The sequence below is a fragment of the Heloderma suspectum genome, chromosome 5 (assembly GCF_057233095.1).
Source record: "Heloderma suspectum isolate Gila_16-S chromosome 5, 16-S_ref, whole genome shotgun sequence".
NCBI lineage: Eukaryota > Metazoa > Chordata > Lepidosauria > Squamata > Helodermatidae > Heloderma > Heloderma suspectum.
Window position 1 is genome coordinate 187,633,155 of NC_139462.1, and position 19,599 is coordinate 187,652,753.

At 43.4% G+C, this 19,599-nt stretch overlaps 1 protein-coding gene across 14 annotated transcripts in view; it reads right to left on the bottom strand.

Annotated features, from left to right (window-relative positions):
- The window catches only part of TMEM106B (transmembrane protein 106B), a 30,334-nt gene extending 15,114 nt beyond the window's left edge, over positions 1-15,220 (bottom strand). For 2 of the 14 annotated variants that reach the window (XR_014792367.1, XM_084858671.1), the window contains exons 1-3: positions 15,102-15,220; positions 8,098-8,165; positions 3,855-4,067 (exon numbers count right to left, since the gene is read on the bottom strand). Coding sequence is in view for 13 of the 14 variants with exons in the window: in XM_084858671.1 (XP_084714797.1) it covers positions 3,855-4,062 (208 nt within the window). In the remaining variant the exon portion in view is untranslated. Of the gene's footprint in view, positions 1-3,854; positions 4,068-4,842; positions 4,951-8,097; positions 8,166-8,510; positions 8,641-10,408; positions 10,502-15,101 lie in introns of those variants that run through there. The other 12 variants (XM_084858680.1, XM_084858673.1, XM_084858674.1 and 9 more) reach the window with 12 other exon arrangements.
- Between the last annotated feature and the right edge of the window lie 4,379 nt (positions 15,221-19,599).

Below are 19,599 nucleotides of genomic sequence, written 5' to 3' on the forward strand. Positions count from 1 at the left end.
TCTTACAAGCGTGGAGCCAGGGATGAACTGCGCTGCCTATGAGGTGGTGGGGGCGGGGAGCCAGGTTTCCAGTAATTGAAAAATCCTATGGTCATCTAGACGCTGTCCAGCAGCCATAGGATTGCACCCTTAGGTGAGTAAAGACATAAAATGCTGTTTGCTTGCTTTTCATTTGGCTACTTGGAATACCTGTATTCTGATTTACTAGAACTGAAACAAAATAGTATGTAGCTAGATTTTCCATTGAACTGATCATCTGGATAAACCCTTACTGTAAAAGGTTGTTCTGCCTCTAAGCCTCATCCCCTCACAGGAAGGGCCATGTACTGTTATGGGAAGCAGAAATGAAGGCTCAGCTGGGAAGCAGACCCAGCTTTCGATGCGTTCGATACCATCGACCATGGTATCCTTCTGGATAGGTTGTCTGGGTTAGGAGTTGGAGGCACTGCACTACAGTGGTTCCGCTCCTACTTGGATGGCCGATTCCAGAAGGTGGTGCTGGGGGATTATTGCTCTGTGCCATGGCAATTGTGCCATGGGGTTCCACAGGGCTCTATTTTATCCCCCATGCTGTTTAACATCTACATGAAACCGCTGGGGGAGGTTATCCGGAGGTGTGGGCTGAGGTGCCATCAATATGCAGATGACACCCAGCTCTACCTCTCTTTCTCATCAAAACCAGGTGAGGCAGTGGCTGTTCTGAATCAGTGCCTGGGCACGGTAATGGACTGGATGAGGGCCAATAAACTGAAACTCAATCCAGACAAGATGGAGGTACTGTTAGTGGGTGCTTCGTCTGCCCGGCTAGGTGATAGTCAACCTGTTCTGGAGGGGGTTGCACTCTGCCTAAAGGATCAGGTTCGTAGTTTGGGGGTGCTCTTGGATTCAGAACTGTCACTTGAGGCACAGGTGAACTCAGTGGCACAGAGCACTTTTTATCAGCTTAGGCTGGTATACCAACTACGCCCTTATCTGGATAGCCTAGCTACAGTTATCCATGCTCTGATAACTTCTCGTCTGGATTACTGCAATGCGTTATACGTGGGGCTGCCTTTGAAAATGGTCCGGAAACTTCAGCTGGTCCAAAATAGGGCAGCAAGATTGTTAACAGGGACTGGCCTGCGAGCTCATATTACGCCAGTACTTTTCCAGCTGCACTGGCTGCCAGTCCATTTCCGGGCCCGATTCAAAGTGCTGGTATTAACATTCAAAGCCCTTAACGGCTTGGGGCCAGGTTACCTGAAGGATCACCTCCTCCCATATGTGCCTGCCCGGACCTTAAGGTCATCATCAGCGGCCCTTCTTCGTGAGTCCCTGCCAAAGGAAGTGAGGCGGGTGGCTACTAGGAGGAGGGCTTTTTCTGTTGTAGCACCCCGGCTCTGGAATAAGCTCCCTAGTGAGGTTCGCCTGGCACCTACACTGTATTCCTTTCGGCGCCAGGTGAAGACCTTTTTATTTTCCCAGGCATTTTAGCATTTTAGCTTTCTAAATTTTTGTCTTTGTTGTTTTAAATCTGTATTTTAAACTCCTGTACTGCTGCTAGGTTTTATTGTGGTTGTATTGTTATATTGTGGTTTTAATGTTCTATATATTTTAAATTGTTTTATTGTGTGTTGTTTGGTTTTAATTTTTGTGAACCGCCCAGAGAGCTTCGGCTATTGGGCGGTATAGAAATGAAATAAATAAATAAATAAATAAGCAGACTTGAAACAGGTGGGACAGAGATTATGTTTAGTATACTTCTTTCCTTTGGTTGTTTTTTTTTACTGTAATGTGAGAGATTCAACCATTACACTAAATGTTCTAAACCCTTCAATGAAACTTAAAGTATGTAAAGATATATATTTACTTATTATTTTGTTAAAAATACTACAGCAATTTTTGCCTCACATTTTATGTCATTCACCCCAACAAGCTGTTCTCAGACTTAATTCAAAGCATGCTTTGCTGGAGGCTTTAAGTTTAACTTTTTATATCAATAGGCATTAAGAAACTGTACATATTAATAAATAGGCAATTTAAAGTCATGAAAACATACCAGTATAAAGTCCCATTTGCTTCAGCTGCCACTTATATTACATAGTATACTAGAACAATGTTAAGGGATTCCCAGCCATACAATCTTCGGAAGAATAAATGTTTTCTTTAAGAAAGCAGAACTGTGCACAGTACATCCGATGATCCATTTTTTAAAAAAGATTAAAATAGATAACTGTAGTTTAAAAATGGTAAGGGGACAATAGACCACTTTTGGAAACACTAAAGCCACAAAGGCTTTAGCTATGGTTTGTTGAAGAAGCCAGAATCCTGCTCACAGACAGGTTTTACCCTAGCTTTTTTTTTGTTCCCTTATCGTCTCTGTGAATACCCAGTTGCTGTATCAAAATACTTTGCAGCAGGTGGGGGCCAGCAAGGCATCACCACTTCTCTTGTCATTGGCTGGCTGCAGAAATGGGGTGAAAAACACAAATGCATTCCTTTTCACAGAACTTCAACTCCTCACAGTAAGTCCCTAAGTAAGTCACAGCTTCTCTTTGTTAGCCCTTTCCTCCTTAAAAAAATCCTTCCTGCTGTGGCCACTCTTTCTATCATACAGACAAGGTGTTTTTGTTTAGTACAAGATCTGTACTGGTGAGGAAGTAGAAGAACAGGTGTTGGAAATAATTTGGGCCTTCGGATAAAAAGGGGGGTGGATTGTTGTGGAAACAGTTTGGCAGCAAGTTAAGTAGGTGTGTGGTTGGGAGAGGCTTTTAGCTCAGTTTAGCAATTCAATCAGTAAGGCTTCCTAAGAGCAAACACATGCTTCAAACATAAATCACTTAACAGGTATGAGTAAAAGTGCCCATAGCAGTGTCTTTTTAAAAAAATTGCCTCAGAAGGCTGTTGCAGAGCTTGTCAGTGAGGAGGTGGGAAGAGAAAGGAGTCTGCTGATAGGGAGAGTAAGGATGGACAGGAAAGCCTGTGAAAGCACCAGTGAGTCTCTTAGCTGTGGGAGTGCTTTTGTTTTCTAGCTGCTCTTTCCTCATGTCTCTACAGTCAGGTGGGTGTTGGGGATGGAGCAACTCAACAAGACACTGAGTTCAGATCCAACAACAAACCATGGTTAACCTCACATGACAACTTCAAACCATGTTTTCAGATTGTGGTTTGTTGGCCCCAAACAAAACTCAGATAGCTGGCTGAGAAGTTTTGTATGTACAAGTAAGCCAGAATTCAGCTAAACAAATAATGGTTTAGTATTACATCCAAAGGCAGCCATGAAGTGTCCTCTAGCAGTATAAATACTGATGAATTTACATTCCATTCATTCTAGAAGTAGCTTAATGGATAAGTTTTGGGGTTGCTCAAGTTGGATACAATTAGAACAAATACTGTAGAGAAATCCTTTGGATTATTCATGTTAGTATTATCAAACTAGGTACATACACATATATATATAGTGAATAAAGTATAAAGAGAAAAATGAAGAACATGAATCCCAGAAATGATACAAGTCTTTCACTAATATTCTCAGATACACAACAAGACAACATAAAGAAATCAGTGTAAAGAAATCAGTAAACTTCACCACAAACTTTCTATAAGAGACATGCATTAGTCAAATGCAGCCTTATACAACCTGGCACCCTCTAGAAGTTTTGGATTATAGAATCATAAAATAGTAGGGTTATAACTCCCTTCAGCTACAGCCACCATGGCCAATGGTCACGAATGAAGGAAGCTGTAATCCCAAACATCTGGAGGGCACCAGGTTTGGGAAGGCTGTTCTAATGACTAATGGAGACTTAAAGAGTAAGGTAAAACATATTTAGAAGTCTAGATAGCATTTAAGTTATTCATGTATTTAGACATACCACGTGGGATTCTCCCTGTTCCCTGGCAAGTGGGACATGTGACGCTATCTCTGCCTGTAAATTCAACGTATGGAAACTGTGACACATCTCCATTTCTTCCATCTTCATTGTGAGATTCTGAGTGAATTAATCCATTTCTCACATTGTCAGATGATGAAATCCCATCTTCTTTAGATCCATGTACAGGCATTGAAAGAGATTTCCCCATGTCTGCTGGTAGGAAAAGTTAGAAGTAGTCTTTAGACCATATAGGCATTTACAATAGCAGGCTTTGTTTGAGGAGTTATTAATAGACTGTTTTTGTAATCCTTCCAATTTTCACTGAATTTTAAGATAAGACAATGGAAGGGTCTGTCAGCTGTCTGTGAAATGGCCATCAAATGACCAACATAATTTAAGTAACCGCAGAGCCTCTATTTGGCAATTTGCTGTCAGCCATGAATTGAATCAAATCCAGTTGATTATGTATATATCTCACTGAACGTGTTCTGATCTGGTTACTGTACCACTATTATAACCAAAAATATACAGACCTGTGATTTTGTAGTGAAAAGTGTGTCATTGTACCTTCTGACTACAAACTGTAATTACATCAAAGTGAATGCATCTTTGTTAGTACAGTTGCTTCTTAGTATTTACAACTACCAAATCCAGAAACTCCCTCAGCAAATGCAGTTTCCTTAATGTAAGTTAAATAAACATGGACCCAGTTTGCACATCCCCACACCAATTCCTGGGAACCCAGGAATTATGGTGATGAGTGGAGTATGCATGAGTCATTTCCATTTTCAATTAACAACCCAGGAACTCCTGGGGTGTTTTGTGATGTCTGAACCTGGAACTCTGAGTTGTTTAGAGGTTAAATAACCTACAGTTAACCCAACAATTGCCCATAAACATCTAACTATGGACATGTATTTTTCTTTTGGAGAGTACATAAGGGTAAGAAATGCTTTCTGACTAAGGCTGTAATCATATGCACACTTACCTCTGAGTAAAGCCCACAATATACAGTAGCACTCACATTCAAATAAGCATGCATAGGATTGCAGCGTAGCTAGTTGGCAAGAATGCCCTTGAGATCTGTTCAAGAAGGCTTTGAAGATGGGAGTGGAGAAGAGAGAAAGTGAATGACATATTTGGGAATATAAAGACTGTACAGACAAAACAGGTACTAACTGTTATATATCACCCCTAGGTATGGGGAGGCAAGTTAAGAGTTTTCAATGCAACTTGCTTCCAAATAAGTGTTAAATCATGGTTTCTTGCTTTATCTCTAGTTAAGATTCTAAATGTATACCACTGAGACCATGGTTCAACTTGCTGAGCTAAGGCATGGCCCAGAAGGCATATATAGGAAGGCACCAATGCGAATTGTTTGAAATTTATTAGCAGAGAGCATGGAAAAGGAGGGAAATTGCCATAACCATGATTTGCTCATTTCAGACATAATGCTTAACCAAGGTTGATGGAAACCACGGTTGATGAAACCACAAACCATACGGCTTCACATCCCAGCTGCAAACCAATCCTTAACCACAGTCTCAGTATTCAGACAGAATGCTGAATTCCAATTCAACATACCTGCACAGGGTATAGGTGTTTCGTATCAATGCCTTGGTGTTTAATGATAGGGAAAAAGTTATATTGTTTCAAGAATTATCTTCATTCACTGATTGGGAATCACCTTTGATTTTACCCATGATGTAATCTTTAGTTATGGAGAATAGGATCTTCATAGCACCCTCCTCTTGGTTTCCCTTCAGTATTGTTGTGTGTTACAATGAGTGATCCTATTATTTTGAAGTTCTGGGGTGGGAAAAAACACTATACACTCACTATTGCAAAACCACTCATACAAATACACCACCCCGTACAAATCATCCAGATAGCCAGGGGCCAAAATACAGGTTGAAGTAACCCATTTATACAGATATTGGATTGGAAATAGTGAAACAGCAGTACCAGCCTCCACAGAGAGCGCCTGTCTGGAAATGCCTTTAATATGCAAGGTTGCCAGCTTTTCAAGGACGGACGTCCTGTGCCTTTAACAGCAACTTAATGGGAAGAAATCCAGTAGGTGAACCTTGTCTCACATCCCCATGCAAGTAAAAGCTTCAGCTACTGGATTTCTAATGTTAGAGAAACAGGAAAAAAGGTAATAGCACTATTAACACATATTCCTGAAGACATAGGATGAAAGCATGCCTTCATTGTCAACTGAATGAGCCATCCCCATTTTGCCTTTGCTCTATTCGCAAATTTTAACTAAGTTTCTGGACTTGAGGAAGGATCACAGGGTGAGAGTTTGGAGATGGCTGATTTTTAAGATAAAGCGAATGATTATCACACTGCACATTCAGACACAGTGATACGGCAATGGGTTATCGTTAGGTGCGAACCCACTTATCGTTAGGTGCGAACCCACTTACGGTGATGGCCACAGAAAAACAAAACACTCATTCAGATACTGCTGTGAGACCAGGTGAATTGTGAAACGAATTAACATACTACAGAACAAGCCAGTATTCAAAATACAGGTTGAAGTAACCCACTTGCTTGGCTAGGGTTTTTGCCATAATAAATTGTTAGTCTTCAAGATGCCATAAGACTCTTGGTAACTAGAATGAACTATAAATTTTACAAAACAACTAAGGCTGCAATCCAATACACTTATCCGGGAGTAAGTCCCATTGAACTCAATGGAGTTTACTTTTGAGTAGACATGCACAAGATTGCACCATATGTAAACACACATTAGATTGGGCTGCATCATTATTTTAAAAGAGCTGTAACATAGCCTTCTCTGGTCCAAAGAAGCAATCCAAACTGTCATGAAACACAAGTAGGGCACAACTGAGCAGTAACCTAGTGCAGAGCTACAACTAGAGTAAATAGTTTAAGTCCTGTTCATACTATATTTCTCATTCTCAGGTTCCAGAATTAAGTATTTAGAGACAAGTCCTAATCAGGGATAGAAACGGGTACTGCACACTCCATTTTTAGATACCTGAGATTTTTTCCAGATCTACTTATGAAAATAATTCCTGACTGGAAAGCTTCCCACTTATGCGTCTAAACTAAAGGAAGGTAACAAAATGTAATAGACACCAAAATTCCCCCGTTTTCCCAAGAAACAAAATTTTCAATGTTCTCTCTCTCTCTCTCTCTCTCTCTCTCTCACACACACACACACACACACCCCAAAAGGGAGAAATATGTAAAAACAAAAACAACTCCCCCCAACCTGTTGCATTCTCTAATACAATGGAGTAATTATTAGGGCTACAGAATCTTCCCCAGAAGAAAAGGTAGAGATGGAGTCATTCCCAGGGCAAATATACTGCTTAACCATGCTTGATGCACACCATAATTTGCAAGTCCACCATGAATTATTATTTAGCATCTATTAGTCTGCTGGACACAGGCAGCCATGTTTAACATTGTGCAATATAAGTTTTAAGCAGCCCTAGGTTTCAGACACCTCCCATGAACAAACCATGCCTCTAACTCCTTGAGGCCCCAAACCTGTCTGTGGCATAAGAGAAATGGACAAGTAAACAATAGACACTAGAGTGCTTCAAGACCAACTTCAAAAACAACTCAGGGATGGAAGGGAGAGGAATATGACCTTGGAAGCGTAGACTTAATAATATATAACAACTTCAAGAGGTCTGTTGCAATAAAAACAACGTGTGGAGACACTTTAAATATTGACAAATACCTTATTGCATAAGAAAGGACTCTAGTCTGTAATAAATATGTTATGCTTTTAAGGTGTCACAAGATATGTGATGAAGTGGGCAAAAAACAGATGAAAGCCTATGCCAAAATAAATGTGTTGGGTGCCACAAGACTTTTTATTTTTTTGCTGCACTGGACTAACACAGCTACCTTCTGGAAATTGCTACAACACTCTAGTGTGTTTCTTTTAGGAAGATGTACTCAACAGGGGGGCATTTCCAACACGAGGCCTTGGCTTGGCAAGTTAATTCCTCTCATGGCTGCTACAAAAGAGCAGTTAAAAACTCCTTCCACTCCTCAGTACCACCACCACCACTTTCCATCTCCCTGGGCGCATTTGTAGGCCCTGGTGCTCTGCGCTCCACAAAGTAGTCACCTTGGCTGTACGCTACCAGGCACCTTCCCTTCCATCCCTACATTCAAGCACCCCCCCTGCCCCAACAAGCAGCCAGAGAGGCGACAGGTGCCTTTTTTTGGTGTGCGCTCAGCAATCCCTCACCTGTGTCCGCGCTTCTTCAAGGCGGCTGCCTCCTCTTGTAGATCTGGCCGCTTCACCTGCAAAGAGGGCTGAGAGAGAGAAGAGCCGCTAGACTTCGCACAAAGCCGAAGCAAACGACGAAGCCCAGCTTGGGGGGGGGAGCACGTAAAGGAAACCCCGCAGCCAAATTCCTGGGTCGGTGGGTCGCCCCCTCTGCCTGGGATTCGCCCACCTCACTACACGTGCGTGGAGGTGGGATGTTTGCTAGAGTATCCCCCCACCCCCAGGGCTGGAGAGGCCTCGCTCTGCCATCGTAGGCTGGAGGAGCGATGGGGTGGGGGGAGGCTACAGCGCTGAGTTGTCGTCTCTGCACGCATTTCTCTCTCCACACAGACCCCGGCCTGGTGCTCTTCCAACCCTAGTTGCATACCCACCAATACCCGAAAAAGGGGGCTCTAGCCACTCATGCAGTTCCCCCTCCCCCAAGCAGCTGCGAGACAGGGGTGGGGAGGGAGAGAGGAAAAATGCCTTTTGCAAAATGGCTGGCTTCATGGGAGTTGTAGTAGCGAATGTAGAGGGGAAAGGGGATCTTCCTATTCTTAGCACTATAGACTACAACTCCCAGAATGCTCTATACTCCCCCCTCCTCCTGTCAGTCTCCCCTTCACACACTGTTCTCTTGAGGGGTGAGACAATCTACCTTCTCTTGGTAAAGAGATCTACCTGGTAAAGTGGATTTAAAGCAAGTTTCCCATGGAAACGTTTTTATACCTTTCCTGAACAAATCTGACCACTAAACCATGTTAATTTACAATTGGGTAGAGTATCATTTACAATTGCATTCTTACAAGCAGATTTTCCATCTCCATCTCACGCTATGTATTTTACAGGCTTTCCTTTTTCTTTTCTTTTTTTAACCTATAGAGGAAATGTCTTTAAAAGATTCCCATATAGGATTTTCTTACGGCCAGCACCCATGACAGTTTTAAGGTAACAGAGTAATCCATGTCTACACAGAAATAAGTTTCATTGAGTTCAATGGGGCTTACTCCCAGGTAAGTGGTTATGGAATTGCAGCCTAAAAATGGTGATACAGGCAAATGAACACTGGAAAATTTTGTTTTCTTCTTTCCAGTGTTGTTCCTTCATTCTGTCTTGCCCCATGATCTCCTCCTCAATGCTTGTAACTCTGTCTACAGGTACAGAGGAGATCCACAGCATCCTATGGCACCCCAGATAGGCTACTGGATTGAATTGCTCTCTCTGTGTATGTTTATCATGTTTACAGTGTGACTTAATTGTAACTGTGTCATTTTTTAAATGAGAAAGAAGTTTAGTGTTTGATTTTTTAAAAATCAAAAATCTATGTATTTTAAATAATTGATTTTTATTGATTCTGCAGGTCTGTCTGCCCCTTGGAATTCCCCACCCCCACCCCAGACTGATCTTCAAAAGGGGATTAATCCAGGAATTGCTTGCCCACAATTGTTTCTTTCATAGTCCACTAGATGAGAAATGCAGGAACTCCATGTGTGTGGTGCCCCTGTATGAGGGGTTTTAAACTCGTTTCTTGTCCTGGCCTATACTATAACTGAAGAAGGAGTGAACAGTGGCCAGTTTACATTTATCAAGAGGTGCTAGGGCTCAAGGTTCCTTGATAATAACTCTTGTCACCTTGATAGCCTTGCTGACCCCACTAATTTCAACTGAATAGGACAGCCTGTGCTTACCATGGTGGGCAGGAAGATGTACATACCCAGAATCATTCTGAACTTTAATTCTCATTAAAGAATGAGAAAACGCGGGATGTGCTGTGACTTGCATAAGTTCATGGGATTTGAACTTCTTAGCAGGCACACATTCTGTGTGCTTAGCCACTACTCAACATCAGCTCTTTACATTTTACGTTTATAATATGATTAAATAAAAAGGGACAGTGGCAGTGTCCCAAAGTGGAGGGAAACTGCAATTCTTTGAGAAAGAGAGAAGCTTCCCATGGAACTCTGTGGGATGGTGAAAGCACCCAGGTCCTGTAGGTTAGGAGGATGCACAGCGTACATTAATTCATTACTAGTACACCTACTTCATGTTGATCTGTCAACTGTGAGGGAAGCCACAGTAGTATACTCAAAGACACCACCAGCTCCAAGTCCCTGGCTATCGGCCTGTTGGGTCAAAGTTTGAGAACTCTAGATATAAGCACGTTGGTATCAGTATGAGTATTTAGACACATACTGTGGTTTATCTTATCTTGAAAGAGAAACATCTCATCCAGATACTGCTGTGAGACTTAAGGGACAATCTACATTACAACTTTAAACTGGTTTCAAACCTGTTTTTAGTGATTACGGCTACCAAAGATGAATTGTGAAACAGCACAGTCATACGCATCAGGTTTAGAGATGTGAAGGCCTGGAAAAAAAACCTGGAAAAATTCAGAAAAAAACCAGTTTTTTTCTGAAAAAGTTTCCCCCTGAAAAACTGGAAAAATTGGACAGCTTTGGATTATGAAATATTTTCTTTTAGAATTTAAGACAAAGTATATATTGTTACCCAGCCTTTACTCCCCCTAACATGATTTCTAAAAACTATGTAATAAGAACACCTTTAGCAATATAAAATGTCTGGAAATAATGAAGCCATGGGGAAAAATATTTTTTAATCCTCTCTAAGATTCCCAGCATAGTTACTTTTTTCATTCCTTATTAAAAGTATTGATCTAAAGTATATTTTATCGATAGACATTTATGCTGTTTCCCAGCATGTGAATAGAGTCACCATTGTGCGTTCTTGACAGCAAATGCACATTTTTGACAGCTTGGGTTTTGTTCTATAGCATCCTGTGTTTCTGATGCTGTAGCAGTCATTTAATGTAGCTCTAATCTATTCAGACAGTAATTACTAACTGAGTTTACTTTTAAAAGTTTTAAAATACGATAATTTTATGAGCAAACTAAGTCATGCATAAAATAACTTTAGGAACAGAAAGGCTACTTCATGTTCCTAAAGCAGCCCTCCCCAACTTGGTGCCCTCCAGATATTTTGGACTACAGTGCCCAGCATTCCTGACCATTGGCCATGCTGCCTGAGGCTGATGGGAGCTGTAGTCCAAAATATTTGGAGGGCATCAGGTTGGGGAAGGCTGTCCTAAAGCAACAAAGTGACGTTAGATCTGTAAAGAGCGCTAAAAATTAAGTGTTGCTTATTTTTCTATTTTTCCAAAAAATCCATTTTTTCTGGAAAAAAAATGGGGGGAAAGGCCTCAAAATTTCTGGAAATTTTACATCTCTACACAGGTTAACTCAGAAGCAAATCCCCCATGTTTGGTGCCCTCCAGATGTTTTGGACAACAACTCCCATAAGCCCCAGCCAGTGTAACTAATGCCAATGATTCTGGGAGTTGTGCACTCCAGAAGTTTTGGAGTACATCAGGTTGCCTGCCCCTACATGAGTATAGCAGGGGAGACAATTTGTGGCCCTAAAGATGTTGGAGTGCAACTCCCATCAGCCCTCACTGTTGGCTATGCTGGCTAGGGCTGATCAAAGTTGCAGTCCAACAACATCTGGAGGCCCACAAGTTGCCCTCCCTGGGTGTGCAGGATTGCAGGCATAGTGATAGTTAGCAGACTACAGCACAAGTCAGTATCCAAAACTGTTTGGTCTGGGTCATAGTATTCTCTTTTTTATTTTCACTTTGTATATGTCAAACTATACCAATGTCAATTTCTAACTAATTTATTACAAAACAAAACAATTGCAATCCTATGCACCCTTGTCAGGGAATGAACCCCACTGAACCCTGTGGAGCTTACTTAAGCGTTAATATGTAAAGGACTGGGCTACATCTCTTCAATACTCTGTCTATTAATCCTAATAGTAAACTTGGTGGTCTTGTGTCTATCCATAAATAAATGTGGCAATAAAACAGGGACACTCACAGACAAGATGGTGTGGGGGAGATTCACAGGTCTGCAGAAAAATTAGTGATTTTTTAAAAAAAGTCTCTCTCCCCCCCCCCCCCTCCAATGACAAGGACCGAGTATCCTGGTTGTTCATGAGCCACCGAATATTGGGAAAAGTTGAACATCAAAAAATCTTTTAGGGCCTCTGATTCCATTGAAATTGGGAGGGACTGGGATTACAGGAAAATCACTTCCTCCAGTTCTTCCATTCCTAATTAATCACCCCCCACACACACACACACACACATGATTCTTTCAGCTGTAAGGGGGCAGGGTTCCAAACCCCTTAAAATATCCAGGAACTGGCATGTGTGAAAACAGGGTTGGGGTGTGCACATGAGACATGCATCCTGCAGTCCTAGTTCTCCCCTATAGCATGTGGGAACGGAAAGAAAAAATACCCCTTTATCCACACTGTAATATTCAGATTCAGGGCTTAGATGAGCAGTTTCTTCCTCACTTAGTCCTGAACCTCAGCAGTCAGTAGTAGAGGAACCCCTTTTTCTGTCTGGAGGACTGCCTTCATTTGGGGGTAATATCTGTGTGTGTGTTTGCATGCACGTGCATTGCAGCAGTGAGCAGGGCCAAAACCCTTCCTACCCACCCTGACACACACACCCCTCTCTCTCACCCATGCACACACACTTTTCTACTTCTCTCTCCACCCATCAGTTGCCAGGAGAGGGGCAGGTTTCCCAATTATTTTCTCTCCTTCCCCCCCTCCCCTCCCCTCCCCTCCCCAAATTCCTCATGAGCTGCCAACTTCTCATACTAGTAGTATTCACATAACACATATAGTCTACCTTTTGATTTAAAATAATCTCTAAAGTGGCTTGTATATAAAAGCAACAGAAAGTTAACACGACATAAAAAATAAATATCAATGGCAAAAAGCAACAAGCAGAGTGTTGAAAAGCCCTCAGAGTGGGGGTGGGCAACTTGTGGTCCTCAATATATTGTTGGACTGCAACTTCCATCACCCCTCACCATTGGTTATGCTGGGTATGGCTGATGGGAGTTGTAGTCCAACAAAAATTTTCAAGGGCCTCAAATTGCCTACCCCTGCCTTAGAGAATCATATTATGAGTAGGAGAGAGGACTATTTTCCATACTCAGGTTTCAGAATCTGATATTTAGAGACCCTTAGGTCCTATGCAGGGATGGAAAAAATATAAAGCGCTCGACTTTTTGGCACCTGGGTCCCCTCCTCACTTCCCAGTTTTATCAAGGTAACAGCTGATCGGTTTCCCCAACTTAAATTAACATGCAGCACCCAACTTAACACACCTGTACTGTTGTTCTTCCCAGCACTCTGTAATAGCAAGGGAGTAATTACTAGGGTTACAGAATCTTCCCCAGTAGTAAATAGTGATGAAGTCATAATTTAGCATTCCATAATCAGCTAGACATGGGCAGGAGTTATTAATATCATACCATACAAATGCTAGTCTTTAAAAAGTCCTAGTCATTAATATCATACCATACAAATGCTAGTCTTTAAAAAGCCCTAGATTTCCGACATGGAGTCCCCATGTACAAAGCAACAACTCAAGATGACAAAAGATCTTTTGAGGCCCCAAGCCTGCTTGAAGCATATGCGAAATGGACAAAAGCAGGCAAACAGTAGAGACCAGGGTGTCAGGAGACTTAACTCAAGAAACAAAGAGGAAGGAAAGGGGGATGAGGCATAATAACGATAAACATAGTCATATGTCATCGGCGGGGGAAAAGGGGAAAGCGGTGGCATTTCCAAAGCCAGGCCAGAGCCTGGCAAATCAAACCTTCGGACGGCCACTACAAAATGGCAGTTAGCAACTCCTTCCACTCCTCCCTCGCCAACCAACAGTGCGATCCTTCGCGTGTTTACTCAGAAGTAAGTCCCAATGTTCATGAGAAATGCCGGGTTGGATGAATCAGAGGTCGGAATTAAGATTGCTGGGAGAATTATCAACAACCTCCGATATGCAGATGATACCACCCTAATGGCAGAAAGCGAAGAGGATCTCAAGAGCCTCTTGTTGAGGGTGAAAGAGGAGAGTGCAAAAGCTGGTTTGAAACTCAACATTAAAAAAACTAAGATCATGGCATCTGGCCCCATCACTTCCTGGCATATAGAAGGGGAAGAAATGGAAGCAGTGACAGATTTTACTTTCTTGGGCTCCAAGATCACCGCAGACGGTGACTGTAGCCATGAAATTAAAAGACGCTTGCTCCTTGGGAGGAAAGCTATGGCCAACCTAGACAGCATAGTAAGAAGCAGAGACATCACCTTGCCAACAAAGGTCCGTCTAATCAAAGCTATGGTTTTCCCAGTAGTAATGTATGGCTGTGAGAGCTGGACTATAAGGAAGGCTGAGCGCCGAAGAATTGATGCTTTCGAACTGTGGTGCTGGAGAAGACTCTTACGAGTCCCCTGGACTGCAAGGAGGTCAAATCAGTCCATCCTAAAGGAAATCAACCCTGAGTGCTCATTGGAAGGACAAATAATGAAGCTGAAGCTCCAATATTTTGGCCACCTAATGTGAAGAGAAAACTCCCTGGAAAAGACCCTGATGCTGGGAAAGACTGAAGGCAAAAGGAGATGGGGACGGCAGAGGATGAGATGGCTAGATAGCATCACGGATGCAATGAATATGAACTTGAGCACGCTCCGGGAGAGAGCGCAGGACAGGAAGGCCTGGCGTGCTATGGTCCATGGGGTCACGAAGAGTCGGACACGACTGAACGACTGAACAACAACAAAGTCCCAATGTGTTCAGTGGGGATTATTCCTAGGCGGACGTTCATAGGACGGCAGCCCAAATCCCGCTCGGGGTTCTTTCGACTTCCCATCCCATCTCCCAGGCCACCTGGGCGCGCGCGCGCGCGTTTGCAGTTCTCTGCGCGCACGGGCGCCCCACACACCAGCTCAGTCCAGGCCGCTGTCCCTTCCCCCTCCGCGACACAGCTCTTTCCATTCCCCCGACCATTCTGCGCGCATCTGCGCTCACGCATACACGCCCCCGGCCGCCCCCCGTCCCTTCCCCGCATCAGGCTGTCCACTCCCGCTCCCCCAGAACTCACCGGAGGGGCGAGGAAGCAAACGCTCGCGGCCTCTTTCCAGCAGGTGGTTGTTTTCGCTGCCCGGTTCAGCAGCGCAAGCAGCTGCCCGTCAGGTTTTGCTGCCAAATACTACTGAGCATGCTCAGTAAGAGGGAGCGAGGCCCTGCGCCCTTTCTTTGCCCTCACTTGGATGTCAACATCCGATTGGAAACCTGCGGAGGCGAAGTCCAAGTAAGAGGGGAGGGGCGGTCCAGGGGTGTGCGGCCTGGTGTTTTCAGCACCTAAACAGGGCGAATGCTTGCGGAGGGGAAAACAGCGACGTTGTCAGTGGTGTGTGCCACAGCTGTGGCAAGGCAACGAAGCAAGGAGCATGCTCAGTCTGTTCCCGTGTAGCCACAGTGCTTCGACTGGCAATGAGAACGGCTTGCTGCAAAATTCTGGCAGGAGTTTGGCAGCCGCAAGCAGTGGAGGCGGGGGGTTTCTATTTTCATGGGGTTTCTGGGTTTCAGTCAGAACTCTAAAGGAGCTATCCCAAGCTATCCCAGTTTGGGCACAGGGTTCAGCACTTTGCATAGCTCCTTCAGACATCTGACTGGTTCTGACTGAACCCCAGAGCGGAAAAGTTGCCCCACTGACATTGGAGCCACCAACCTTCACTGATGCCAGGGCGGTGCCGCGTAAGTGCTTATTATGGCACGACAGCATAGGTGGAAAGTGAATAAGCTGAATTTCAGTCATCACTCTGCAGGCAATCTTTCGTCTATTTTTAGGCATGTTCCAAACTTCTTGCCCAAGCAGGCCACAGGGATCTGAGTCCTTGCTGCCTTGTACAAAAAGGGATGCTGTTTATTCACAGTCTTTTCAGATTAGACTCATTTCAGCCTCTTGGCATCTGATCAGAGCAGCATCTCTTAGGTACAGGTCCCTGTCCTGGATTACATCACCCAGGCCCTTTTATGTTTAATGCAAGCATAAATAAGCAAGTACTGGAACATATAAACGGATGGAAAAATTATGAAACTGCAATTTACTTATTTTGGCCATGTTATGTGGAGGAACTCACTAGAAAAAGCAATTATGCTCGGATTGGTTAGCAGCAAAAGGAAACCTGGCCACCCAAGAACAAAATGGCTAGATACCATCAAAATTGATACCAACCAGAGCATGGAACAGCTCAAAGAAATAGTACAAGATCGGGATGCGTGGAGAGAGATGATCCATAGAATTGCCAAAAGTCGGACATGACTGAATGGATAATATCCTGGGCCCAGTGCTCTTCAACATTTTTATTAATGACTTGGAGGAGGAGGTGCAGGGAATGCTGATCAAATTTGCAGATGACACAAAATTGGGCGGGATAGCTAATACTTTGGAAGACAAACAAAATTCAAAGTGATCTGGATAGACTGGAGCGCTGGGCAGAAAACAACAGAATGACATTTAATAGGGACAAATGCCAAGTTCTGCACCTAGGAAAAAGAAACCAAATGCACAGTTACAAGATGGGGGATACGTGGCTCAACCACACTACAAGTGAGAAGGATCTTGGAATTGTTGTCGATCACAAGCTGAATATGAGCCAACAATGTGATATGGCTGCAAAAAAGGCAAATGCTATTTTGGGCTGCATTAATAGAAGCATCGCTTCCAAATCCCGGGAAGTACTAGTTCCCCTCTACTCAGCACTGGTTAGGCCTCATCTGGAGTACTGTGTCCAGTTCAGGGCACCATACTTTAAGAAGGATGCAGACAAGATGGATAGGGTTCAGAGGAGGGCAACAAAGATGATCAGGGGACTGGAAACAAAGCCCTATGAAGTGAGACTGAAAGAACTGGGCATGTTTAGCCTTGAGAAGAGAAGACTGAGGGGAGATATGATAGCGCTCTTAAAGGCTGTCACAGAGAGGAAGGCCAGGATCTCTTCTTGATCATCCCAGAGTGCAGGACACGGAATAATGGGCTCAAGTGACAGGAAGCCAGATTCTGGCTGAACATCAGGAAAAACTTCCTGACTGTAAGAGCAATACGACAATGGAATCAATTACCTGGGGAGGTTGTGGGCTCTCCCACAATGGAAGCCTTCAATACGAGGCTGGACAGCCATCTGTCAGGGATGCTCTGACTTGGATTCCTGCATTGAGTAGGGGGTTGGACTCGATGGCCTTGTAGGCCCCTTCCAACCCTACTATTCTATGATTCTATGATTCTACATGGCAGTAACAGTGGAGGCTGGTGGCTTCCATTTTGGTGGGACTGTGAACCCATTCTGGGTTTCAGTCAGAATCAGCCAGAACTCTAAAGGAGCTATCCAGAGTGCTACACTTATCCTCAAAATGGGCCCAGGACCTTGGATAGCTCCTTGAGAGTGCTGGCTCCACTGGGCAGTAGGTAGCATCTATGTGAAAAGCAGAAGGCCCCCCATAACAGCCTTCCCATCTCCCAGCGTGCCCCCTCCAGATGTGATGGAACCAGGAAAAGCCAGAGCTCAAATCCCCCTCTCTCAGTCTGACCTACCTCACAGGGTTGTTGTGAAAATAAAATGGGGGGGGGATGGGACAAATAGCTCCTTGGAGGAAGGGTGGGATATAAATGTAATAAATATATAAATACATAAAGAGTAGCTCCTTGGAGGAGCATAGTGAGCTGGGAGCCTGCAGAAGCTGTCTGTCAGGTACTGATAAGTATTTCTGGAGTACATCCATATTTACACAAAACACACACACTAACACACACACCTCTTAAATGTACTGCAACATTTTCCTGGGCTGAACTGGCTTATGTTTACATACTCCCACTGTGGGCCACATCGCACAAGATACATTTAGTCCATCCACTTCTTTACCACACAAGTAGTTAATGCAACCACGATGAATCTTCTTGACTGCACATTTGCATAGTGGGCGGTCTCAGCTGAGCTAGTGGTGGTTCCCAGTATATGCACACAGGGCAAACCGGATGCCTACATTTTTATTTTATTTTTTGCAACATCCTGACAAACAGGGTGAACAACAGCTACAGCTTTTGATATGAAAGTAAAAACAGCGGTGTCCACCATTAAAGGTATCAGAATCCTATATAGTCACTCTAGCAACAATTCCAACAACATGAGGGTTTCATGCAATTTTCTCTCCAAAGAAGTGACTTCCATGAGACAAATTTCACATTGTGTTAAGCTCTATGGGGCTCCCACTACTGTAAGTTGGCGCACTTGACTTCGTATCTGCTTTTCCCTGTCAGAAAGAAAGGGGGGGGGGTATTGTGAGCTGAAAAGCAGCCAGAAGACAGTGAGACTGCCTTTCTCCCATGTCTTTCCTTCACTCAGATTTCCACCTTGGACAGACTGCTTTTGATTTATTTAAAAAAAAAAAAAAAAGCTGAGGCTGCATCAGCAGAACATTTTGTAATGTATAGTTTGGCCCTGAGTCACTTCCCAATGAAAGCCAAATGTTGCAAAGCGGTACTCATTTGAGGTGACGGACAGATTTTAAAAAGTACAAAAGGTTTCTCCAGCCTGTGCCTTCCAGATATGCTGGACTACAACTCCCATCATCCCCAAGCAGTGTCTCCATTGGCCAGGCTGGCTGGGGATGTTAGGGCTTGTCATCCAATACATCCGGAGGGTGCCAGGTTGAGAGAGGCTTCTTAATTACACAATGCATAATTAACATATGGAAATCACCACAAGAGCTAAGGCATGGCCACTAGCTTAGATCCCTTTAAAAGAGGATTAAACAATTTCATGGAGGAAAAGGCAATCAAGGGCTATTAGTGATGACACCTATATGGAACCTCCAGCTGCAAGAGTGGTATGCCTCTCAATAGTATTTGCTGGGGAGGAACAGTGGTAGAGAGCTGCTAACTGGAGTCCTCCAGATGTTTGGATTACAACTCTCATTGGCATGGCATGATGTGAGTCCAAGGTTGGAGAAAGCTGGACTAGATGGACCTTTGGCCTGATCCAGCTGGGCTCCTCTTATGTTTCACTGAAACACTTGGGACATCTTTCTGAGTGAACATGGATAGGGTTGGGTTGTGATGCAGGTTAGGTTGCTATTTTCATAAGTTGGCTTGACAGGGGGCATAAATAACAGCCTTTTTATCAAGTCCCCTTTAGAATTTTTGCAGTCCATGATAAATGCACCACTTGAACACAGATATAGATTTCTTGGTAGATAGTCTCGTCTCTGTGTGCTCTGTGATTATAATATCTTTGCATTAAACTATTCTGCATGAATAAAGCATAAGCATCTTTTGTATCATTCTATATATTTGATATATTGTGCTGCTATTGACAACTGTCATTCTGTACTTTGGAAAGTGCTTATCTTCCCTTTTTTTAACCGGAGCTGTGGGCTGGCTGACAAATTAGAGAGATGATTAAATTCTGTAACATGAGAGAGAAAGACAAGGATGAAAGGAATAATTTATCCCAGTTGCTATGTAAACTGTGGCTCTTATGCAGCATTATACATATATCATGAAAAGAAAATCTGATATTTCTCCATATTACTATCTTTCC